This window comes from Brienomyrus brachyistius, chromosome 3 (genome assembly GCF_023856365.1).
Source record: "Brienomyrus brachyistius isolate T26 chromosome 3, BBRACH_0.4, whole genome shotgun sequence".
Classification (NCBI taxonomy): domain Eukaryota; kingdom Metazoa; phylum Chordata; class Actinopteri; order Osteoglossiformes; family Mormyridae; genus Brienomyrus; species Brienomyrus brachyistius.
This window is the reverse complement of record NC_064535.1, coordinates 27,190,816-27,217,245: the sequence shown is the minus strand read 5'-3', so window position 1 is coordinate 27,217,245 and position 26,430 is coordinate 27,190,816. Positions and strand designations below refer to the sequence as shown.

Here is a 26,430-nt window from a genome sequence, read left to right as displayed (position 1 = left end):
AGCCTGTGCAGTTTGGGAGACGTGGTCCACGTGCTGCTTTAGCCTGCAACTTCCCATGCTCCTATGATGCCTCTCCCCCTGCCTTCCTCCCCCGGTATAACCAGTCCATCCTCAAGCACCTTAGCTAAGAAGCTCTTCACCCTCCAGGGGCTGTGCTGGAAGCTACTGGAGAGTCCTGATGTTCAGGCTTCTTCCAAAGCGACCGCGCTGCTAACTCAGCTTGCCTGAGACTTCCCAGATTCAGGAAGTTGAAGAGATCATGGAGAGAATGAGATAGATGTTCCTTATGATGAGGAAGATGGACACTGCTCTCTCCCCCTCAACTGAGTAACTCTCTGCTACCGGGGGAGCCTGCATCTGCCAGGTGATTCAAAGGCAAAAAGGAAAGGATGCTGTTCAAAACCGATCTTGGTGAGACTGCTGTCATATCCATAATCCTGGTCACAGTGCCTGTCGCTTCCCTGGAACTGGGTAATTTAGAGGCTGCTGCCACACCTGGCCCAGGGGAACTCGGCCTGGATGCGCTCCCCATCTGCTCAGGGGAACTCGGCCTTGATGCGCTCCCCATCTGCTCAGGGGAACTCGGCCTTGATGCGCTCCCCATCTGCTCAGGGGAACTCGGCCTGGATGCGCTCCCCATCTGTCCAGGGGAACTCAGCCCAGGGGAGACTGCTGTGGCGGTCGTTCCAGTCGTCATTTCTGTTCCTGCCCCTGTCCATGCTCTCATCCTGCAGGGTTTTTGTCATCCACCTGTTCTTGTCCATGAGTCTCCTCATCACTCTCCAGTCATACAATCCTCTCGTCTCCCGCCTGCTCTGCAATCCCCTCGGCCTCTTCTTTCCTCACCGGCTCTACCTTCACCTCGGTTCTGCTTGCAGCCTAGAGTCCTCCAGTCCTGTCAGCTTCTCGACGCCCTCCAACCCAGCCAGCCCTGCATACTTTTTTACATTATTTGCAAGGGTGGTACCAGTCCAGCATGCTGCCCTGTCCGATGAATACTCTCGGTGCTACGGCATATACCATTGATCCGATTCAGTCTGCATATTGCCCAGTTAGGTTCACTGACACATCTTGCATACTACTCTCGCTCATTTGGACAGTGGCAGTGGGGTCTATTGGATCTCAATATCCCGCTAAAATGGAGCCAGCGAAATCTGAGATACGTGATTTTTTTGGGGGGTGGACTTACCTATCTCTGGGGCGGAGGTCGCTGAGCTGGTTAAAAAGCTCCTCAGTGGCCGGGCCCCTGTGGTGGATGAGATCCGCCCGGAGTTCCTTAAGGCTCTGGATGTTGCGGGGCTGTCCTGGTTGACACACATCTGCAGCATCGCGTGGACATCGGGGGCAGTACCTCTGGATTAGCAGTCCAGGGTGGTGGTCCTCCTCTTCAAGAAGAGGGACCGGAGGGTGTGTTCCAACTGTAGGGGGATCACACTCCTCAGCCTCCCTGGTAAGGTTCTGGAGAGGAGGGTCCGTCGGATAGTCGAACCTCGGATTCAGGAGGAGCAGTGTGGTTTTCACCCTGGCCTTGGAACAGTGAACCAGCTCTATACTTTCGGCAGGGTCCTGGAGGGTGCGTGGGAGTTTACCCAACCAGTGTGCTTTGTGGACTTGGAGAAGGCATACGACCGCATCCCTTGGGGAGTCCTGTGGGGAGTGCTCCAGGAGTATGGGGTGCCGGGCTGCCTTATAAGGGCTGTTCGGTCCCTGTACAACCGGTGTCAGAGCTTGGTCCACATGAGTGGTCTCGTTTTTGGTGAGAGCTGGACTCCGCCAGGGCTGCCCTTTGTCACCGATTCTGTTCATAACTTTTATGGACAGAATTTCTAGGTGCAGCCAGGGTGTTGAGGGTGTCCAGTTTGGTGACCTCAGGATTAGGTCTCTGCTTTTTGCAGATGATGTGGTTCTGTTGGCCTCATCGGACCGTGACCTTCGGCTCTTACTGGAGAAGTTCACAGCGGAGTGTGAAGCGGCTGGGATGAGGATCAGCACCTCCAAATCCGAGACCATGGTCCTCAGCCGGAAAAGGGTGAAGTGCTCTCTCTGGGTCGGGGAGGAGGTCCTTCCCCAAGTGGAAGAGTTTGAGTATCTCGGGGTCTTCTTCACAAGTGAGGGAAAAATGGAGCGGGAGATCTACAGGCGGATCGGTGCGGCGTCAGCAGTGATGCGGGAGCTGTATCTGTCTGTCATGGTGAAGAGAGAGCTGAGCCAAAAGGCAAAGCTCTCGATTTGCCAGTCGATCTACGTTCCTACCCTCACCTATGGTCATGAGCTATGGGTACCGACCAAAAGAACGAGTTCGCGAGTACAAGCGGCTGAAATGAGTTTCCTCTGCAGGGTGGCTGGGCTCAAAGTAAAGCCGCTGCTCCTCCGCATTGAGAGGAGCCAGATGAGGTGGCACGGCCATCTGCTTAGGATGCCTCCTGGATGCCTCCCTGGTGAGGTGTTCCGGTCATGTCCCACTGGGGGGAGGCCCCGGGGAAGACCCAGGACACGCTGGAGGGACTATGTCTCTTGGCTGGCTTGGGAACGCCTCGGGATTCCCCCGGAAGAGCTGGACGAAGTGGCCGGGGAGAGGGAAGTCTGGGTTTCCCTGCTGAAACTGCTGCCCCTGCGTCCCGACCTCGGATAAGCGGAAGATGATGGATGGATGGATTTTTTTTAATCTTGCACGCCCAGTTATGTTTTTGGTGTTATAATCTCTCCGATCACCAGGGGTCAGGGTTTGACCACTGGATGACTAGATTCATTTTCCCTCCTGTGTAATATGTAATACATGCAAGTCACCGAGGAAATAATATAGCATATTAGTTTGAAGGTGCAGCCGAGAGGCTCCACGCATAGCATAAAATTGGTATAAAGCATCGGTTTAGATGACATCATGAAGAAATATCGGAACACCAGGAACTACTTTAATCTACCGTATTCGTTTCAAGATTCACAGTTTACGGTTATGAAAAGCAATACTTGCTTTTAACAGTCAAGGTGTTAAAAATTACACTTGTTCTTATGTAAAAAAAAATAGAAAGATAACTATTACGAGTTTCTTGTTAACTATGGGTATTCATAGCGTGTTAATTGAGCCATTAATGCCTTTACTGCACATGTAATTAGAGAGGCGGTTGTAGCGCTGGGATGTTTTTGTACGGCGTCTCAATCAGGTTCAATCACTGTGGAGAACCTTCGGCGGCGGGACCAGACTGGATGTTGGCAGTAAGTATCCAGCTTTTTATCTATAATATGCAAGTAGAAATTAATATTTAATATACACACACACATACACTTAAGTTTTATTATTGTTAATGCTAAGAATTGCTTATGATGATCAGATAATGTAAGCTGATAATATAATAATATAAATACGTTTTCAGCCAATTTTAAGCATTTTTAGTTTGCCTACGTGCCAGGAAATACTATTTTTATCTGGGTAGGTTTATACGCATATAGTAGACAAATATTAGGTATGTCGGTTTGTTAGTTGCCTGTACTGCGCCGCTCTGAGGTTTTTGTACGGCGACTGATGCGTCCTGAATCACTGTGGTTAACTTTCGGCGGCGGTACCAGACTGGATGTTGGAAGTAAGTGCGTCTCTCTGTTATATTAATCTTTGAATACTGGAATTAATTGAGATCAGTCGGAACTCTGGATGAGCAATAGCATGTCGACACTGACATATAGAAGAATTAACGAAATAATGCGATTCTGACAAGTGGAAAAATGCGAGCGGATAATATCGATTATCATTGTTGCGTTTATACTAATTTGTAGTTAAATATTTCCGATGCATTTTTCTTCACTTGTCCAACTTACTGTACATGGTTTTTATGTTGCGTAATATACTTCGCATTATGTCAAATCGTGGCTAAATGTGTGGATCAACGACGACGGTCGGAAAATATATCTTAATGATTATAAATGCGGTTTAATGAAGTTTAATCAGTTGAACATAATTACGGGTGATAATACTTAACGTACGCATTTTAAAACCAATCCTATAGAATTAACCAGAGTAAACGGGTTTTGGGTCTGCATATGTTTAGCGCAAAACTAATGAATATTCAACCAATCCAAGAAGCTAAACCACGTATTAATTTAAATTACTTCATGTAATTTAATTCATTTAAAATTCACTGGCAAATTCAATCAGATTTGTGTGATGTTCATTGATTGGCGTAAATTGCAGAGTGCACTGCCCGTTTGATCATAGCGTTAATTTAGTCCTTTTAGTTATATAGGGTGAGCTGGCATGGTAAAAAACTGGATGGCAGTGCAAAAAATGTTGAGAACCACTGCTTTACATATTTATGGAGCAGCAATGCTGTCGACACTGATTGAGCCCAGTGTGGCTTTTGCACCCAGTGTGTTATTGCACCCAGTGTGTTATTGCAGTATATATAATTAACAAAGTTTATATTGGACTCGGGCGGCATGGTGGTGCAGTGGTTAGCACTGTTGCCTCACACCTCTGGGACCCGGGTTCGAGTCTCCGCCTGGGTCACATGTGTGTGGAGTTTGCATGTTCTCCCCATGTTGTCGTGGGGTTTCCTCCGGGTACTCCGGTTTCCCCCCACAGTCCAAAAACATGCTGAGGCTAATTGGAGTTGCTAAAATTGCCCGTAGGAGTGCATGTGTGAATGAATGGTGTGTGAGTGTGCCCTGCGATGGGCTGGCCCCCCATCCTGGGTTGTTCCCTGCCTCGTGCCCATTGATTCCGGGATAGGCTCCGGAGCCCCCGCGACCCAGTAGGATAAGCGGTTTGGAAAATGGATGGATGGATGGATATATTGGACTCTGACCTAAAGCCTCTTTTGTGTCCTCTAGGTAACACAGCCCCCACCCTAACGGTCCTGCCCCCCTCCAGTGTGGAGGTGTCCAGCAAGAACACGGCCACCCTGATGTGCCTGGCCAACAGAGGCTTCCCCTCAGACTGGAAGCTGAGCTGGAAGGTGGACGGTAAAAGCAAAGTGGTGGAGACGAGCCGCGGCCTCCTGGAGAAGGACGGCCTGTACAGCTGGAGCAGCAGCCTGAGCCTCACTGCGGAGGAGTGGAAGAAGGCGGGCTCAGTGGTCTGTGAGGCCAATCAGGGCTCCCAGGCTACTGTCACTCAAACGCTGAAGAGGGCCGACTGTTCAGAGTAGATGAGCTCACTGATGAGATTACTGTGTTTTTACTGTGCTGTGCTACACTCTTCCATAAACTACTTTTTTAATGCAGATACTAAACGTTTTATTAGCATCCTTTTCATTCATAATGTAGCTTCTGTTTTTGATTAGATTGCATCCATGTTATGTTTCGTATTGTGCTCAAGTGATGAATTAAATGCATTTAAGAACAATAAAAACATTTCCAGAGAAGCACGTCTGTTCTTTGCCTCATTTACAAAAGTTTTATTCTTCATTTATGAAGTATATTTATAAAAAAATATTTTAGGTGAAGGCAAAGATGATTTTTATGTAAAGGGACCACAGAGGACTCCCAGTGTGGGAGGGGGACATGCCGGTCTTGGGAGGTGCAGTCAGGCGACACTTTGAGTGACTCTTTACATCCACCTGCCCCTCATTCCCTCTAATGCAGACCGGGGCCAATGCCGCTCTATAATGTCGCATAAATAATCACAAACACAACTGCTACTCCCATACCAGCACACAAAAAAGCCTCAGTAAGTCTTCTATTATAACATTAATGGGACATAAAAATGATGATGACAGAATGACTTTTTCTGACATTCGAATTTGCCCCCCCCACCTCGAAAATAACTGCCTGTCCTGTTGTAATAGCTATAATTGCTGTGTTCCGTTTTTGACCTTCCTGTCTAGTGAGCCAGACGAGGCCTGGCTGTGATCAGAATCACGGTTAAGTCACAAACAACAGTAAAGTGCAACATTTAATCATTTATATGGCTTGTACATATTTCAGTTATAAAAATGCATAAAATCATTTGGTTTTTAGCAAATGATTATATTTATATTTTAGGACCATTTAAATCCTATTATACCTATTTTCACAATTATATTATATTATTATATTATATTATATTATATTTATATTATATTATATTATATTATATTATATTATATTATATTATATTATATTATATTATATTATTCTACATGGATGTTACTGGAGTATTTCACTGTAACCATACTGAACCGATCGCCATCTTCCTGTTGCCAGTTGAGGTCTCACTTCTCCCTTGGGGGGCTGATCATTTGCATGCTCCCCTCTGGGGGTGACACATAGGTCCTGGCCAGTCCATGCAAATTTTAGTTTCAGCCTCCTAACGGCTCACGGTGCAGTTTTAGGGTTTAAAATAAGCTGGGACAGCTGTGTGGGGGTGGGGCTGGTCTCAGTTCCGTTTCTCAGTGGTGAAAAGGGGAAACGCACCCGACAGCATTTAAAACCAGCCTTCCTGTGCTTTCGTTTCCATTCTGCCCTGCACAGCCATACCAGCCTATAATGACAGCTACAGTATCAGAATTATACTAGAATATAATATCAGTCTACAGAATCAGTATGACACCTGAATATCAGTTATGGTATCATCATAATTTATGTATAATATCATTATAGTACTACTATAAATATAAAAATCATTGCCCATTCGTGCGAGTACATTATAATTTATCCAGTGTCCCTGATGTACTTCGGGGGGGTTAAAGATCTTGCTCAATGGTCCAGCTGAGATTCTGCTGAGACTCGAACAGCTGACCACAGACACAGAGGCGTAACCCACTCAGCCACACATCCTGCAGCAATAACCTCAGTTTTAATATTAGTATAATACCAGTATACAATGTAAAGCATGTAATCAGCCATAGAAAACCATGTAAGTCAGGCCCTTAAGCAATGGTCGTAGTAGCTTGTGAATATGCAACGTAAATGAACAGGTGTTTTCAGGAAAATGAGTTATACAAGAATCAGAGTTAGTAAGACTGCTGAGCATCACTGCTGCTTCACACTAAAGGCGGGTTTGTTATAATGACAACAAGTCAACAGCACTCAGGTTTGTGAAGAGAAATGGGAGCCTTTTATTAATTATGCACTTGATATAAAAAGTGTACTGTGTCAGGTTTTGCGGGTGGAGACGGGCAGGCTGGCGGGCAGGAGGCAGGGAAGGGAATACGGGGAAAACTGGGGATTTATTAGAGGGGAAACGACTAGGAGCAGGACAGAACATTACTGACATCAACTAACATCACATAACATCAATGACGGACACTGGAAAAGGCGAGACGTGGACTGATATAGACAAAAGGTGAAAATAATCATCATCGTCAGCTTTCTAGCAAACACCCGAAGGTTTTGGGCCAAAATAAACTGATGTTTGGAACTGTCCACAAGTCCCCCCACCTCGACTAAAGTCGCAGTTCCAGCTGAAGAAAACAAGCCCAAAGCGTGATGCTGCCCCCACCGTGCTTCACTGTGGGTCTGGGGTCTTTTGGTGATGCGGAGTGTTGTTTTTGGAATTGTGGCCAAAAAGTTCAACCTCGGTTTCATCAGACTATAACGTATTTTCCCACATGATTTTCGGAGAGGGTGTTTTTTTTGTTTTTTTTTTGCAAAATCTATCCAGGCCTGGATGTTCTTCTTTGTAAGGAAAGGCTTGTGACCCGACCCCATAGTCCAGAGAATACGGGAGGTTGCTGTCACATGTCGGCTGTCACATGATACACAACCAGTACGTGCCAGAAATTCCTGCAGCTCCTTCAGTGTTGCTCTAGGCCTCCTGGTGGCCTCCCTGACCAGATTTCATCTTGTTGTTTAATCAATTTTGGATGGATATCAAGTTCTTGGTAACGGTCAGGTTGTCCCATATTTTCTGCACTTTTTCCAAAAGTGCATGAATCCAAAAACATGTAGTTAGCTGAACTGGTGTCTCTGAATCGCTCTGAGTGTCTGTGCTCTGCTATGGAGTGACATTTTCCAGGGATCCGGGCCACATGTCCTGTAATTCCTGGGATTGGCTGATTGCTTCAACCCTGCACTGAAGGCATGGATATGAATTAATTAATTAATCTATATCTTAATAAGAGCAGCGACAGTCATTTTCACAAATGTCCTAAAACCAAAACGCAAATTAAAACTTAAAACCATCATTTGAAAGAAGTTGGATGTTCCTTGAAAGTGCCATGAAGGAAACATGCAATTTAATAGATGATAAATATTGATGATGTGTGTAGATTCACTGGCAGCTGAGTGTATATTAATAATATACAGTATACACAGCGACAGGGATATTTAATTCCTGACTATATACTGTAGTACACAGCATGTCAGTATCAATCGACCTCTACATTCTGTTTCCAATTAAGAGTTTGGTTATTATTTCCCTAATGGAATTATTTATAGCTGCATGTGGTGTCATCTTTGCCTGCAATGTATTTCCTTTTGGTTCTACGTTTCGAAGAAAATGTTTGTTAAAACATGTTTTGACGTTAATAATAATCTTTCGAAAAGTGCGCCATCTAGTGAAAGACATCGTGATCGACAATAATATGTGATTTGTTCCAAGCTTAGCCGTGATTAGAATCCATCAGGGATTGGACAGCATTAACGATCGGCATCCACTGTACGAGGGATAGAGTGAAATGCGCTTATCCTACTGGGTCGTGGGGGGTCTGGAGCCAATCCTGGAAGCAACGGGAATGAGGCAGGGAACAAATCAGGATGGGGGGACAGCCCATCGCAGGGCACACTCACACACACAATATTCACTGACACATGCACACTTACGGGCAATTTAGCAACTCCTCAGCATGTCTTTGGACTGTGGTGGGAAACCGGAGGAAACCCCTCGATGATATGGTGAGAACAAACACACAACTCAATAGTGAAAACATTTTTTTCCAGTTTAGCATAGTATTAATTGCTGGTTTACTGACTGTAAATTGTACCGATTTTCACTTTTGTTTGTACGTTATATTTTGAATCTGTATTGTTCTGAAATTTTGTTTTTGGTTGGTCGCATGCAATGATACTGGTATCATGTTTAAACAGTTCAATAAACTTCTGTGTGCATTGCAAAGATGAATAAAATTCGACAGAGAAACCAGTAATAAATATTCAGATTTATAAAAGTATTTTTTCATCATAGAAATTATATAGAGTATGGTGCATAGTCCAATAAATTAAAGGATTAAACCATTTCCCAATGAAAATGAACAAATTAAATGAATAAAATAAAATTAATTAATTAATTAATTAATTAAATAAATACATAAGCACCCACCATCCAGTACAGGGTCTCGGGGTATAAATGACCATTATAATCCAGTGAATTACAGTAGTGTGAATATATCTTGCCAATTTTGATAGTAGTTTTCCTAGACTGAGCGCATGCACAGCTGTGTGAGGTTTTTGTACTGGCCTGTGTCACTGTGTGTACGGTGTGTCATAACGCTGTTGACAGTAATAATCTCCTGCATCTTCAGCCTGCACTCCACTGATTTTCAGCCTGTAATTTGTCCCATCACGGCTATCGGAGAAACGGCCTGGAATCCCAGACACCTTGTTACCCACTGAGGAGAAGAGAAGTTTGGGACTTTCTCCAGGTTTCTGCTGATACCAAACTAAGTAGCTCCCAACTGAAGAGCTGCTGGATTGGCAGTTCAGAGTGACAGTGACTCCTACAGCGACCGATTCCACTGCTGGACTCTGAGTCAGGATGATCTGAGCCCCAGAGCCTGCAAATAAAGCATGAGAATCATCTTTTTGTATCATAACAAATATCTGTGCGCAATTATATAGCTTGGTGAAAATATTTAGAGATTAACACAATAGCACAGAACTAAAGTACAATGAGTTATAATGAGTTCTTAAAGGAGAGACATTGTCTTGGTCTCATAGTGAGGACACTCACCTTGAACAGACAGGGCCAGTGTCCAGAGGAACATTCCCAGTAAAGCCATCATGTCTGTGCGGCAGTGACTGTGAAGTGACTCGAATGTCCCTCTTTAATCCTCTCTGAGATTCACGCAGCTGCTGTTTAATGCAGTCAGGCAGCACAAACTTGCAAATCTACTTCCTGTATGTAACCACTCTACCCAGCAGGAAAACTGAGAACACCAGTAGGACAGAGGAGTATCTAGTATTGTAGCTATTGAACCATTTACTGTCAGTTATTAAAGATACCCATCCATCTATCCATCCATCCATCCATCCATTGATGCATCTATCATTCATTTATCTGGAATAGGATTCCTACAGCTTATCCAAGAAACAACAGGGCACAAGAATGGGGACACCCTGAATGGGAGGCTAATCCACTGTAGGACAGACACCCACACAATTATGGGCTATTTAGTGATGCAGCAAACTGTTGTAAATACAGTGGTACCTTGGAACACAAACTTAATTCCTTCCAGATGGCTGGTTGAGTTGCGATTTAGTCGAGGTCCAAGTCGAATTTCCGCATAAGAAATAATGTAAAGGAATTTCATCCATTCATGAGTCACAAATGATTGCCTATTCAAACTCATCCAGCTACCTAATACTAAAAAGCATTAACAATCCACAATCAACTAATACACATGTGAGAAAACACACATACAAAAGCAATAATCATGAGAAATATCACTTTTTATGAGCAATTTCCCAGTATTGGGGTGACCTTATCGCACACTGGAAGTGGCAGGTGGGGAGGGAGGGGATGGGGGGGGTTATTGTTTGGAGGGGAGACGTGTCTCGATCCATACAATTTCTAGCAGGTCTGTTTTGTCTTGTTGTGTTCTGAGTTTTCGGTCAAGTTGCGGTTAGGTTCTTCTCAACCAACCCATTTTAGGTCTGAATTAGTAGAGTTGAACGCTTCTTAACCCATACAAGTTTTAGCAGGAACTGTCGATCTCAGTCGAGGTACAAGGTGAAAAAAATTCAACAGATCCATTTGGTGTCTGAGTTGGTAAAGTTAAGAGGCGTTCGAGTTCCAATTAAGGTGGGATACTGTATTTAAAAATTATAAAAGCTATAAAGAAGACATAACAATCAAACTGTTCATTTATCAGTCTGTTACACTCCAGGTTAAGTGACTGTCCTAGGTTGAGAGTTTGGCAAATTACTTCATGTCATTATGCTTGATGAACGTTCATGAGATTGGTATCCACTGGTGCAAAAATATCAATAATCACAAGGGATTGGGGATTATCTATTGTGTAATTTCCCTCCGACGTTTCTGAGAGATGTGACTATATGTCTATCGCACATGTACTATCCACAAACACACCCGTAATCCATCCATCCATCTATATTTGATACCTGCTTATTCAATGCAGGGTCAGGGGGCTTCTGAACCTCACTAAGGAAATAATTTAGTATTATTTTAAAATGGACAACACAGTGATTCTGTGGATAACATTCTTGCCTCCTTTTTTCAGAGTTGGAAGGTCAATTCTGACCTGAGGCACTTGTATATTCTCCCTGTGTCATATCAGTTCTGTCCGTTAAGTCGCCCTTCCTTTTGGATGAACTTACAACAATATTTAATTATATATCATCCACCCATATTCTAAATAGATATACTGAGATGGGTTGCTGGGGCACTCTGGCTCCACCATGTGGTCATTTTAAGCACACAGCAGTCTGGTTAAATGACTGGATCATTACGTGTCACTTCACAGTCAAGGACATTGTATATATACATGATTTTACAATGTACTGTATGGCTGTATTACTCATGTTATAAGAATCAGATGGTCTGTCTGCTAATAATCAACTGCTTTCCTTCTCCTGAGTCCAGGCTTTCATGGAACTCAAAAAGGTCCAAACAGGGTCCAGCTCTTAATAGCCACTGTATTAAGTCCCCCTATATGGTACCAAGTAGAGCCACTTTTAGTCCCCAGGACCATATCAAGGCTTGTGCCTCTGGTGACGCCTTTCTGCTCCCCACTGTTACGCTGAGTTGCTTTTTCGCATCCTTGTTTGCTTTACGGAGTCATATTGAAAGGTGTCTGTCTGCAGGACTACAGAGGGCCGACTGTTCAGGGCAGATGAGCTCAGCGTCACCTGTGATGAGCGGCTGATTACTGTGTTTTTACTGTGCTCTGCTACACGCTTCTATGAAGTACTTTAAATGCATAAAGTATAAATTTTACTAGTATCCTTTTATATATATAATATGTTTATATCCTTGATTAGATTGTTTCTGGGTCATGTTTTGTGTGACGCTCAATGATGAATTAAATGCATTTAAGAATTTTAATAACATTTTCTGAGAAGCATGACTGTCCTTTGCCTCGTTTATGAGTACAGAAAAGTTTTATTATTCTTTGTTTATAAACCATATTTATTTAAAATAATTGAATGTGAAGGCAAAGGCAATTTCATGCATTGGGACCACAGAGGACTCCCAGTGTGGGATGGGGGCATGCCGGTCTTGGGAGGTGCAGTCCGGCGACACTTTGGGTGACTCTTTACTTCCACCTGCCCATGAATAATCAAAAAATGCAACTGCTACTTCCATACCAGCACAAAAAGAGCCCCTCCAAGTTTTCTATTATAGCAATGAAGGGACATGAAAATAATCAGTCAAGAACGGCCCCCACTGACATGGTGAAGCTCGGCTTTGACCCACCACAGAAAATAACTGCCTGTCCTGCTGTAACGGCTTCAAATTGCTCTGTTCTGTTTTCGCCCTTCGTCTCTAGTGAACCAGACGAAACCTCAGGCCTCACAGCCCTGCCAATCCTTTCCAAAACCCCGGATGGTCTGAGCTCTTCCTGCCCCCCACCTGCCCGTTTGCTTTCCATTTCAGCCCCTGGCGAAACAGCAGCTCCCGTTCATACGCCCATAGTCTGTGCTGTCTGTCCAGTCCCTACCCCAGGCTGTTCTCTGTGAAAAAAAAAAACCTTATTATCCCCAAATAAAGATCCCATCCGCTGCCCATGCAGCCCTGTGCAATGTGGTTCTGTCCGCTGTCTCACTCTATCAATGGGAATAAACAAGTGAGGTTTCAGGAAGATCATCTTCATAAGGTTTTTAGTAACCAAATACCCAGAAATATATGGTTGCACTACAGGTGAGTGGGAGAGGAAGACAGTGGAAAAAATGAAAACACTGATGTAAGGAAACGTATTTATTCCTGTTGTACACTAAAGAGGACATGCTGTGAAATAAAAAATAAAAATAAATTTGAAAAAATCTAAATTGTTAGATGTCTTATTTTCTCCAAAGACATAGAAAATCACAAATAATGTAGAATTGAAGGACACTTTTCTGCCTTGGGAGGATATTCACAGAGCGGATATACAGCATGTTATGCTGTCAGTCAATACATATCATGTTTAATCATTTCAGTGAACTTCTCTGCATGTTACAAAGATGAACAAAAATAGATAGACTAGTCAAACCAGTAAGAAATAGTCAGACTTTTTAAAGTATTTTTTCAAAATAGAAATTGAAAGTAAAAAAGTTGTGGTGTTTTGAATCCATTGAAGCAAACTGCTTAGCACAATAAATTAATCATTACCAAATGTCAGAATGAAATTGGACAAAAAAAAATAAATAAAATAAGCATTCCCCATCCAGTACAGGGTTTCAGGGTATAAAAGATCATCAGAATCCAGTAAATTACTGTAGTCAGGATCTATCTTGGGAAATCTACCAATTTTGATAGTAGTTTTGATAGTAGTAGATAGACTGAGCATATGCACAGTGGAGTGAGGTTTTTGTACTGGCCTGTGTCACTGTGTCTACGGCCAGTTAGCATACTGCTGACAGTAATAGTCTCCTGCATCTTCAGCCTGCACTCCACTGATTTTCAGCCTGTAATTTGTCCCATCACGGCTATCGGAGAAACGACCTGGAATCCCAGACACCTTGCTACCCACTGAGGAGAAGAGAAGTTTGGGACTTTCTCCAGGTTTCTGCAGATACCAGGCTAAGTAGCTCCCAACTGAAGAGCTGCTGGATTGGCAGTTCAGAGTGACAGTGACTCCTACAGTGACCGATTCCACTGCTGGACTCTGAGTCAGGATGATCTGAGCCCCGGAGCCTGCAAATAAAGCATGAGAATCATCTTTTTGTATCATAACAAATATCTGTGCGCAATTATATAGCTTGGTGAAAATATTTAGAGATTAACACAATAGCACAGAACTAAAGTACAATGAGTTATAATGAGTTCTTAAAGGAGAGACATTGTCTTGGTCTCATAGTGAGGACACTCACCTTGAACAGACAGGGCCAGTGTCCAGAGGAACATTCCCAGTAAAGCCATCATGTCTGTGCAGCAGTGACTGTGAAGTGACTCGATTGTCCCTCTTTAATCCCCTCTGAGATTCACGCAGCTGCTGTTTAATGCAGTCAGGCAGCAAAAACTTGCAAATCTACTTCCTGTATGTAATCACTCTACCCAGCAGGAAAACTGAGAACTGAGAATACAAGTAGGACTAAAGATCATCTACTATTGTAGCTATTAATCCATTCACTATCAGTTATTAAAGACATCTTACATTTTCCATCTATCTGTCCATCCATCCATTTTTTTTAACATCCATTTGCAGACACCCCACCTTAGTTACAGTATATTGATTTCGGGAAGGAGGATTAGGGACAACCAGGAGGTGGTGGTGGATGGGGGTGCATGCTAGGTGATATGGTCATACTGTATATCACTTCATGTTCAGTCAATAAGAGCCCTGCTTACCGCCGCTGAATAACGTGAAGACATATTTCTAGGACACTGTGCATCGTTCGCATCATATGACTAATGCATGTTTCATGTTCATGATTTTTATATACCGTACAGTGGCAACAGGGGTGGCGACATTTCTACTAGCTCTGTCCATGGTCCCCCCCCCCCCCCCCCCTTAGATCCGGTCCTGACTGTCATGCTGCACTTTGTATGTCATGTTATATTCAACTAAATTTGTGTCCCTTGGTGTCCCCTAGGTAACAGAGCCCCCACCCTGACGGTCCTGCCCCCCTCCAGTGTGGAGGTGTCCAGCAAGAACACGGCCACCCTGATGTGCCTGGCCAACAGGGGCTTCCCCTCCGACTGGAAGCTGAGCTGGAAGGTGGACGGTAACAGCAAAGTGGTGGAGACGAGCCGCGGGCTCCTGGGGAAAGTATGAGTTATACTACTATGTTATATTTCGTGTTGTGCTCAAGTGATGAAGTAAATACTTTTAAGAATACTAAAAATACTTGCCTCGTTTATTAGCACACTAAATCGTTATTCTTCATCTACTGTATAAAGTACATTCATTTTAAGTAATTGTAAAGGGACAGTCAATTTTATGTAAAGGGACCAGACTACATGTTAATATTAGAGACAGACAATGACAAAAAATGAAGGCAATACCTGAAGATGGAAATGTGGAATTTTTAATGTTTCAATAAACAATGCAGAATTAACACTCCTGTGTTGTATCTGTCTCAATCACAGCCTGAGTCTGTTACACCTTTCACATGCACTCAGTCTCTCTCATGGTGGGACACTATTCACATGGGCAATTAGCTGCTCAGGATGATGGGTAGCATTATGTCTCTATTACATCATGCAGCTGGCCGTGTGTCAGGGTAGATATTCAGTTCTAATTCTGCATTGTGTCAGAATCAGAAGGAAGATGCTAAATGCTAGCGTGGCCCTATTGGATCATCTAGTAAAGACCTGCTAATCTACAGTGGGTGGTTGGTTCACAGATTTCCTCACTGACAGTAACCCACACTCACCTAATCATTCCTCTATAAATGTGTCTCATCTTCACAGAAGTGCCTCATAACCAATGAAGAAACAAGCAGATACATAAGGTTAACTGCAAATAGTACATGAAATACTGCAGGGTTTTTAAACCACATTAGCTCAGTAATCAGCAGTGAGGCCTCCCAGGCTGCGGGGTCCGTTCCTGACTGCAGTCCTGAGTGTGTGCAGTTTGCATGGTCTCTCTGGTCCCACATGCGTCTCCTCTAGGTCCTTCCTCCCACAATCCAAAAACATGTAGTTAGCTGAACTGGTGTCTCTGAATCGCTCTGAGTGTCTGTGCTCTGCTATGGAGTGACATTTTCCAGGGATCCCGGCCACATGTCCTGTAATTCCTGGGATTGGCTTATCGCTTCAACCCTGCACTGAAGACATGGTTATGAATTAATGAATTAATCTACACTGAACAAAAATATAAACGCAACACTTTTGTTTTTGCTCCCATTTTTCATGAGATGGACTTAAAGATCTACAATTCATTCCAGATACACAATATTACCATTTCTCTCAAACATTTCTCACAAATCAGTCTAAATGTGTGATAGTGAGCACTTCTGCTTTGCTGAGATAATCCATCCCACCTCACAGGTGTGCCACATCAAGATGCTGATCTGACATCATGGGTAGTGCACAGGTGTACCTTATACTGCCCACAATAAAAGGCCACCCTGGAATGTGCAGTTTTGTCTCACAGCAAAATGCCACAGATGCCACAAGCATTGAGGGAGCGTGCAATTGGCATGCTGACAGCAGGAATGTCAACCAGATCTGTTGCTCGTGCATTGAATGTTCATTTCTCAACCATAAGCCGTCTCCAAAGGCGTTTCAGAGAATATGGCAGTACATCCAACCGGCCTCACAACCGCAGACCACGTGTAACCACACCAGCCCAGGACCTCCACATCCAGCAGGTTCACCTCCAAGATCGTCTGAGACCAGCCACTCAGACAGATAATGCACGGCCCCATGTTTCAAGGATCTGTACACAGTTCTTGGAAGCTGAAAATGTCCCAGTTCTTGCATGGCCAGCATACTCACCGGACATGTCACCCGTTGAGCATGTTTGGGATGTGCTTGACCGGCGTATACGACAGCGTGTACCAGTTCCCACTAATATCCAACAACTTCGCACAGCCATTGAAGAGGAGTGGACCAACATTCCACAGGCCACAATTGACAATCTGATAAACTCTATGCGAAGAAGATGTGTTGCATTGCATGAGGCAAATGGTGGTCACACCAGATACTGACCGGTTCTGAGTCCCCAGACCCCCAATAAAGCAAAAAACTGCACATTCCAGGGTGGCCTTTTATTGTGGGCAGTATAAGGTACACCTGTGCACTACCCATGATGTCAGATCAGCATCTTGATGTGGCACACCTGTGAGGTGGGATGGATTATCTCAGCAAAGCAGAAGTGCTCACTATCACACATTTAGACTGATTTGTGAGAAATGTTTGAGAGAAATGGTAATATTGTGTATCTGGAATGAATTGTAGGTCTTTAAGTCCATCTCATGAAAAATGGGAGCAGAAACAAGAGTGTTGCGTTTATATTTTTGTTCAGTATATATCTTAGTTACAGCAGCGACAGTCATTTTCACAAATGTCCTTAAACCAAAACGCAAATTAAAACTTAAAACCATCATTTGAAAGAAGTTGGCTGTTCCTTGAAAGTGCCAGGAAGGAAACATGCAATTTAATAGATGATAAATAGCGATGCTGTGTATAGATTCACTGGCAGCTGAGTGTATATTAATAATATACAGTATACACAGCGACAGGGATATTTAATTCCTTATTATATAATACAGTATGTCAGTATCTATCGACCTCTACATTCTTTTTCTAATTAAAAGTTTGATTATTATTTCCCTAATGGAATTATTTATAGCTGCATGTGGTATTATCTTTGCCTGCAACGCATTTTCTTTTGGTTCTTCGTTTCGAAGAAAATGTTTGTTAAAACATGTTTTAACTTTAATAATAATCTTTTGAAAAGTGCGCCATCTAGTGAAAGACACTGTGATCAACAATAATATGTGATTTGTTCCAAGCTTAGCCGAGATCAGAATCCATCAGGGATTGCACAGCATTAACGATCGGCATCCACTGTACGAGGGATAGAGTGAAATGCGGATAAAATACAACTCCATCCATCGATCTATTTTCCAAACCGCTTATCCTACTGGGTCGCGGGGGGTCCAGAGCCAATCCCGGAAGCAACGGGAACGAGGCAGGGAACAACCCAGGATGGGGGACCATCCCATCGCAGGGCACACTCACACACCATTCACTCACATTCAGTCCCTCAGCATGTTTTTGGACTGTGGTGGGAAACCAGAGGAAACCCCACGATGACATGGTGAGAACAAACACACAACCCAATAGTGAAAACACATTTTTTTCCAGTTTAGCTTAGTATTAATTACTGGTTTACTGACTGTAAGTTGTACTGATTTACACTTTTGTTTGTACCGTGTATTTTGAATTTATGTCGTTTTTAAATGTATGTTCTTTGTTGGTTGCATGCAATGAGAGTAGCAAAAAACATTTACAGTATATGTAGGGATACCTGGCAAAGGGAATCCTGATTGTGATTAAACCAAAGATCACGATGTCCCAGATTCAAACAACAATAACACAAATAACTATTACATTGTATTATATTATAGTAGATTAACAAACATATATGAAGGACAGTCCATTGAACCATTAAATATTCAATAAGAGGATGACAAGAAGGTGTGTCTATAAAGGAAGACGTAACTTATCAGTTTGATCATTCTAGCACACAATTATTATATACTGTACAAAAAGCTGATACACGTTATGTTATTCTGTATCAGTATGTATCATGTTTTAGCAGTTCAATAAACTTCCGTGTATATTGCAAAGATGAATAAAATTCAACAGATAAACCAGTAATAAATATTCAGATTTATAAAAGTATTTTTACATCATAGAAATTATAGGAGATAAATGCTAAAAAGTATGCTGCATAGTCCAATAAATTGAAGTATGAAACCATCTCCCAATGAAAATGACAAATAAAAATAAATAAAATAAATAAATAAGCACCCACCATCCAATACAGGGTCTCAGGGTAAAAAGGAGCATTAGCATCCAGTGAATTACAGTAGTCTGGATATATCTTGCCAGTTTTGATAGTAGTTTTCCTAGACTGAGCGCATGCACAGCTGAGTGAGGTTTTTGTACTGGCCTGTGTCACTGTGTGTACGGCCAGCTAGCATGCTGTTGACAGTAATAATCTCCTGCATCTTCAGCCTGCACTCCACTGATTTTCAGCCTGAAATTTGTGCCATCACGACTATCTGAGAAACGGTCTGGAATCCCAGACACCTTGCTACCCACTGAGGAGAAGAGAAGTTTGGGACTTTCTCCAGGTTTCTGCTGATACCAGGCTAAGCTGCTCCCAACTGAAGAGCTGCTGGATTGGCAGTTCAGAGTGACAGTGACTCCTTCAGCGACCGATTCCACTGCTGGACTCTGAGTCAGGATGATCTGAGCCCCAGAGCCTGCAAATAAAGCATGAGAATCATCTTTTTGTATCATAACAAATATCTGTGCGCAATTATATAGCTTGGTGAAAATATTTAGAGATTAACACAATAGCACAGAACCAAAGGCCAATGAGTTATAATGAGTTCTTAAAGGAGAGACATTGTCTTGGTCTCATAGTGAGGACACTCACCTTGAACAGACAGGGCCAGTGTCCAGAGGAACATTCCCAGTAAAGCCATCATGTCTGTGCAGCAGTGACTGTGAAGTGACTCGAATGTCCCTCTTTAATCCCCTCTGAGATTCACGCAGCTGCTGTTTAATGCAGTCAGGCAGCAAAAACTTGCAAATCTACTTCCTGTATGTAACCACTCTACCCAGCAGGAAAACTGAGAACTGAGAATAGGTACAACATACAAAGACATCCATCCATCCATCCATCCATTTTGTACACCCACTTGCAGACACCCCACATTAGTTAAAGTATATTGATTTCGGGAAGGAGGATTAGGTACAACCAGGAGGTGGTGGTGGATGGGGGTGCATGCTAGGTGATATGGTCATACTGTATATCACTTCATGTTCATTCAATAAGAGCCCTGCTTACCGCCGCTGAATAACGTGAAGACATATTTCTAATACACTGTGCATTGTTCACAGGTGTCAGGTAGCTGCTGATAATTTGCAGAAGATTCCCGGAAAATCAGGGAGATGTGGGATGTTTGCAGTATTAATCTGGAGTTTATAATTTAATTATATTTAAATTCATGCAAAAAATGATTTTGAAAAATATTGCCTGTCTATTTAATGTGAACACTAAGTAACATTAATCACCCAAGAGCATACAACAGAAATTTCTCACACCCCAATAAACAAATGCAAACCAATGTCTGTATGTTCAATTATTAATGTAAAGATGGACCAAAATGATGCTAAACAATGCAACTCATTTAACCTAAATGAAGTCCTTTTCTACAGTTTTCCAGAATTTGTTAAAGGTAATATATTCTTCATTGATCCAAGGTGGAAATTCATTTGCATGTAGTACAGAGATACAGACACATAATGCAGAAACAAAGTGCAAAGACACTGCATGTAGTGCATACAGAATATGGTACAGGATATAAGTATGAAATATGTAAAGGTCATTTATGCACAATTAACTAATAAAAGTCAGGTGCTGTCTGCTTCCTGGCATGTTTAATGGGTTAGGGATAAGCCTACAGCAAGCCTCTCACACCTTTCACACGCACTCAGTCTCGCTCAAGGTGGGACACTTTTCATATAGGCACTAAGCTGGGCCTGCCACGCAGTCTTACATGTGCTGTATGGCAAGAGCAACAAACTTCAGCTTCCTTTCAGCAGCCTGGAAGAGGAATTCAGAGTTGCGGCGCATAGGAGAGACACTTGTCTATTGAGAATCCAGCGACTCCAGAGTTGCATCAGCAGGCATTGTGGTGAGGACTGGCAGGAAGTTCAGAGCTGAAGAGGGGCTAGAGATGGCTGAATATCAACTAAGACACAGCGCTTTGTTGGGAACGGTAGCCATCGGACGAGCATGGCTGGGGGCCTTCCCACAGCCACGGTGCGACCTGGCCAAGGGAAAGGACAGACGCCATCTTATCCCGGAGGAGGTGCGGGCAGGTGTTAAGGAGGTGAGGACTAGCAGGATGCTGAGCATGCGGCAGCAGGGAGAATCAACAAGGTGGGAAGGAGCGCTGGAGAGGAAGCTGACCTGGAATGACGTGTGGAAGGCAGAGCCACAACGTATAAAGTTCATGGTCCATGCTGTGTACGACGTGCTACCAAGCCATGTCCAACATGTCCTCAATGCCCAGGAAGGGGCACATTGGAACACATCCTTAGCAGCTGCCCAGCAGCCCTCGGAGGAGGATGCTACCGCTGGCGCCATGACCAGGTACTGAAGACAGTGGCCGAGACCATCTCCAAATCAGTGGCTAACAAACGCATCTGCAGCCAGAGGGCAGTACCTTTTGTGAAAGCTGGAGAGAAGCCATGAGCACAGCCAATACCAGCAGCCGGCCTACTTTCATCGGCATCAGACTGGGAACTGCGGGTTGACTTGGGCAGGCAGCTCAAGTTCCCAGAGTATGTTACACCAACCTCTTTGAGACCAGACAGGGTGCTGACATCTGCCTCTTCTAAGCAAGTCCTTGTATTGGACTTAACAGTCCCCTGGGAGGACCACATGGAAGAGGCCAATGAACGCAAGCGACCCAAATACAACGAGGTCATAGAGGAATGCCGGAGGAGAGGCTGGAAAACCTGTTGTGAGCCAATAGAGGTCGGATGTCGGGGCTTTGCGGCCCACTCCCTGTGCAAAACCTACACTCTCCTCGGCATCACAGGAGCAGCAGAGAGGAAAGTCATCAAGTCCACCAAAGAGGCTGCAGAGAAAGCCTCCAGGTGGATGTGAATGAAAAGGTCCAAAACGTGGGCCAATGTTGCTGGGACACAATTCGGGGTCTGATCAGCCCCGGCTGGGTCGCCTGAGGGAGGGTGTCTGATGTTGTGAGACCCGAAACACCCGAGGATATCAGGAAACATCACTGATAATGTGTCCCAGCGCATCCGCAGATCTATCTACTCACCAGCTGCATTGGATGATGGGTAGCATTATGTCTACATTACCTCAAGCAGCTGACTCTGTGGCAGGTTATATTTTTACATCTAATTCTGCCTTGTGTCACAACCAGTGGGAAGATGCTAAATGCTAGTGTGGCACTATTGGATCATCTAGGAAAGACCTGCTAATCTACAGTGGGTGGTTGGTTCACAGATTTCCTCACTGACAGTAACCCACACTCACCTAATCATTCCTCTATAAATGTATCTCATCTTCACAGAAGTGCCTCATCATCAATAAAGTAACAAGGAAGAAAACAAACCAACACATAGCTGTAGTGAAAATAGTACATATATTAGTGTTTATTACAGGATTTTTAGAACCACTTTAGTTTGCATGTTCTCTCTGGGTCCACATGGGTCTCCTCTGGACAGTTCCTCCCACAATCATAATTGTTTGAAAAGTGCGCCATCTAGTGAAAAAATGGTGATCAAGCATTACACATGATTTTTCTTCCTAGCTTAGATGTGATCAGAATGCACTACCAACGGATAGCCAGTGCCCAAGGGATAATGTCTAATACTGTAGGTATAACACACTTATCAATTTATTAACAATGAACAGGTAATTTTCTGATTAGTATTAAATACTGAGTTACTGACTAAAATCTGTACTCATTTACACTTTCGCTTATATTTTAAATCTGTTTCATTTTTAAATGTATGTTCTTTCTTGGATGCATTTAATGATAGTGGCAAAAAACAAATCCAGTACATGTAGGCAAACCTGACAAAGTGAATTTTGATTGTGATTAAAAACACCTGAAATCACAGTATCCCAGCTCCAAACACCAATACTAAAAATAACTATGAAAATAACAATCGTACAAGTATATAACGGAAATTCCATTGAACCATTAAATATTCAATAAGAGGACCAGTCCGTGGATGACAGGAAGGTGTGTCTCTAAAGGAAGATATAACTCATCAGTTTGAACATTCTAGCACACAATTATTATATACTGTACATAAAGCTGATACACATTATGTTATTCTGTATCAATATGTATCATGTTTAAACAGTTCAATAAACTTCTGTGTATATTGCAAACATGAATAAAATTTGACAGATAAACCAGTAAAAAATATTCAGATTTACTGTATAAAAGTATTTCTTCATCATAGAAATTATAGAAGAGATAAATGCTAAAAAGTATGGTGCATAGCCTAATAAATTAAAGTATGAAACCATTTCCCAATAAAAATGAACAAATGAAATAAAATTAAATAAATATATAAGCACCCACCATCCAGTACAGGGTCTCAGGGTATAAAGGACCATTATAATCCAGTGAATTACAGTAGTCTGAATATATCTGGCCAGTTTTGATAGTTGTTTTCCTAGACTGAGCGCATGCACAGCTGAGTGAGGTTTTTGTACTGGCCTGTGTCACTGTGTGTACGGATATTCATAATGCTGCTGACAGTAATAATCTCCTGCATCTTCAGCCTGCACTCCACTGATTTTCAGCCTGAAATTTGTGCCAACACGACTATCTGAGAAACGGCCTGGAATCCCAGACACCTTGCTACCCACATAGTAGAAGAGAAGTTTGGGACTTTCTCCAGGTTTCTGCTGATACCAGGCTAAGCTGCTCCCAACTGAGCTGCTGGATTGGCAGTTCAGAGTGACAGTGCCTCCTACAGTGACCGATTCCACTGCTGGACTCTGAGTCAGGATGATCTGAGCCCCAGAGCCTGCAATTAAAGCATGAGAATCATCTTTTTGTATCATAACAAATATCTGTGCGCAATTATATAGCTTGGTGAAAATATTTAGAGATTAACACAATAGCACAGAACTAAAGGCCAATGAGTTATAATGAGTTCTTAAAGGAGAGACATTGTCTTGGTCTCATAGTGAGGACACTCACCTTGAACAGACAGGGCCAGTGTCCAGAGGAACATTCCCAGTAAAGCCATCATGTCTGTGCGGCAGTGACTGTGAAGTGACTCGAATGTCCCTCTTTAATCCCCTCTGAGATTCACGCAGCTGCTGTTTAATGCAGTCAGGCAGCACAAATTTGCAAATCTACTTCCTGTATGTAACCACTCTACCCAGCAGGAAAACTGAGAACTGAGAATACAAGTAGGACTAAAGATCATCTACTATTGTAGCTATTAATCCATTCACTATCAGATATTAATGACATCCATCCATCCATCCATCCATTTTGTACACCCACTTGCAGACACCCCGCCTTAGCTACAGTATATTGATTTTGGGAAGGAGGATTAGGTACAACCAGGAGGTGGTGGTGGATGGGGGTGCATGCTAGGTAATATGGTCATACTGTATATGACTTCATGTTCATTGTTCATTCAATAAGAGCCCTGCTTACCGCCGCTGAATAACGTGAAGACATATTTCTAGGACGCTGTGCATCGTTCGCATCATATGTCTAATGCATGTTTCATGTTCATGATTTTTATATACGGTACAGTGGCAACAGGGGTGGCGACATTTCTACTAGCTCTGTCCATGGTCCCCCCCCCCCCCCCCCTTACATCCGGTCCTGACTGTCATGTTGCACTTTGTATGTTATGTTATATTCAACTAAATTTGTATCAGACTCTGATCTAAAGTCCCTTTGGTGTCCCCTAGGTAACACAGCCCCCACCCTGACGGTCCTGCCCCCCTCCAGTGTGGAGGTGTCCAGCAAGAACACGGCCACCCTGATGTGCCTGGCCAACAGGGGCTTCCCCTCCGACTGGAAGCTGAGCTGGAAGGTGGACGGTAACAGCAAAGTGGTGGAGACGAGCCGCGGGCTCCTGGGGAAAGTATGAGTTATACTACTATGTTATATTTTGTGTTGTGCTCAAGTGATGAAGTAAATACTTTTAAGAATACTAACAATACTTGCCTCGTTTATTAGTACACTAAATCGTTAATCTTCATCTATTGTATAAAGTACATTCATTTTAAGTAATTGTAAAGGGACAGTCAATTTTATGTAAAGGGACCAGACTACATGTTAATATTAGAGACAGACAATGACAAAAAAATGAAGGCAATACCTGAAGATGGAAATGTGGAATTTTTAATGTTTCAATAAACAATGCAGAATTAACACTCCTTTCTTGTATCTGTCTCAATCACAGCCTGAGCCTCTTACACCTTTCACATGCACTCAGTCTCTCTCATGGTGGGACACTATTCACATGGGCAATTAGCTGCTCAGGATGATGGGTAGCATTATGTCTCCATTACATCATGCAGCTGGCCGTGTGTCAGGGTAGGTATTCAGTTCTAATTCTGCATTGTGTCAGAATCAGAAGGAAGATGTTAAATGCTAACGTTGCCCTATCAGATCATCTAGTAAAGACCTGCTAATCTACAGTGGGTGGTTGGTTCACAGATTTCCTCACTGACAGTAACCCACACTCACCTAATCATTCCTCTATAAATGTATCTCATCTTCACAGAAGTGCCTCATAACCAATGAAGAAACAAGCAGATACATAAGGTTAACTGCAAATAGTACATGAAATACTGCAGGGTTTTTAAACCACATTAGCTCAGTAATCAGCAGTGAGGCCTCCCAGGCTGCGGGGTCCATTCCTGACTGCAGTCCTGAGTGTGTGCAGTTTGCATGGTCTCTCTGGTCCCACATGCGTCTCCTCTAGGTCCTTCCTCCCACAATCCAAAAACATGTAGTTAGCTGAACTGGTGTCTCTGAATCGCTCTGAGTGTCTGTGCTCTGCTATGGAGTGACATTTTCCAGGGATCCCGGCCACATGTCCTGTAATTCCTGGGATTGGCTGATCGCTTCAACCCTGCACTGAAGACATGGTTATGAATTAATATACATCTTAATAAGAGCAGCGACAGTCATTTTCACAAATGTCCTTAAACCAAAACGCAAATTAAAACTTAAAACCATCATTTGAAAGAAGTTGGCTGTTCCTTGAAAGTGCCATGAAGGAAACATGCAATTTAATAGATGATAAATAGCGATGCTGTGTATAGATTCACTGGCAGTTGAGTGTATATTAATAATATACAGTATACACAGCGACAGGGATATTTAATTCTGATTATATACTTTAGTACTGCATGTCAGTATCATTCAAGCTCTATATTCTTTTTCTAATTAAGATTATTATTTCCCTAATGGAATTATTTATAGCTGCATGTGGTATTATCTTTGCCTGCAACGCATTTTCTTTTGGTTCTTCGTTTCGAAGAAAATGTTTGTTAAAACATGTTTTGACTTTAATAATAATCTTTTGAAAAGTGCGCCATCTAGTGAAAGACATCGTGATCGACAATAATATGTGATTTGTTCCAAGCTTAGCAGTGATCAGAAAGCATCAGGGGTTGGACAGCATTAACGATCGGCATCCACTGTACGAGCGACAAGGTGAAATGCGGATAACACACAACCCAATAGTGAAAACACATTTTTTTCCAGTTTAGCTTAGTATTAATTACTGGTTTACTGACTGTAAATTGTACTGATTTTCACTTTTGTTTGTACCGTGTATTTTGAATTTATGTCGTTTTTAAATGTATGTTCTTTGTTGGTTGCATGCAATGAGACTAGCAAAAAACATTTACAGTATAT

General features: G+C 42.9%; 4 gene segments (V, D, J or C); 2 read left to right on the top strand and 2 right to left on the bottom strand.

Moving 5' to 3' along the window:
• Positions 1 to 5,354, top strand: part of LOC125738393 (Ig kappa chain V-III region MOPC 321-like) — an 82,886-nt gene extending 77,532 nt beyond the window's left edge. The window contains 1 exon segment of the V gene segment in view: positions 4,998 to 5,354. Within this exon segment, the coding sequence occupies positions 4,998 to 5,138 (141 nt within the window).
• The window catches only part of LOC125738404 (Ig kappa chain V region 3374-like), a 54,571-nt gene extending 44,529 nt beyond the window's left edge, over positions 1 to 10,042 (bottom strand). The window contains 1 exon segment of the V gene segment in view: positions 9,860 to 10,042. Coding sequence covers positions 9,860 to 9,911 — 52 coding nt within the window.
• LOC125738402 (Ig kappa chain V region 3381-like) overlaps positions 1 to 23,833 on the bottom strand; it is a 63,675-nt gene extending 39,842 nt beyond the window's left edge. Inside the window, 2 exon segments of the V gene segment in view lie at positions 9,552 to 9,683; positions 23,737 to 23,833. Coding sequence covers positions 9,552 to 9,683; positions 23,737 to 23,788 — 184 coding nt within the window.
• The window catches only part of LOC125738387 (Ig kappa chain V region Mem5-like), a 49,432-nt gene that overhangs the window by 5,109 nt on the left and 17,893 nt on the right, over positions 1 to 26,430 (top strand). Inside the window, 2 exon segments of the V gene segment in view lie at positions 3,177 to 3,213; positions 4,822 to 4,946. Of these exon segments, the coding sequence occupies positions 3,177 to 3,213; positions 4,822 to 4,946 (162 nt within the window).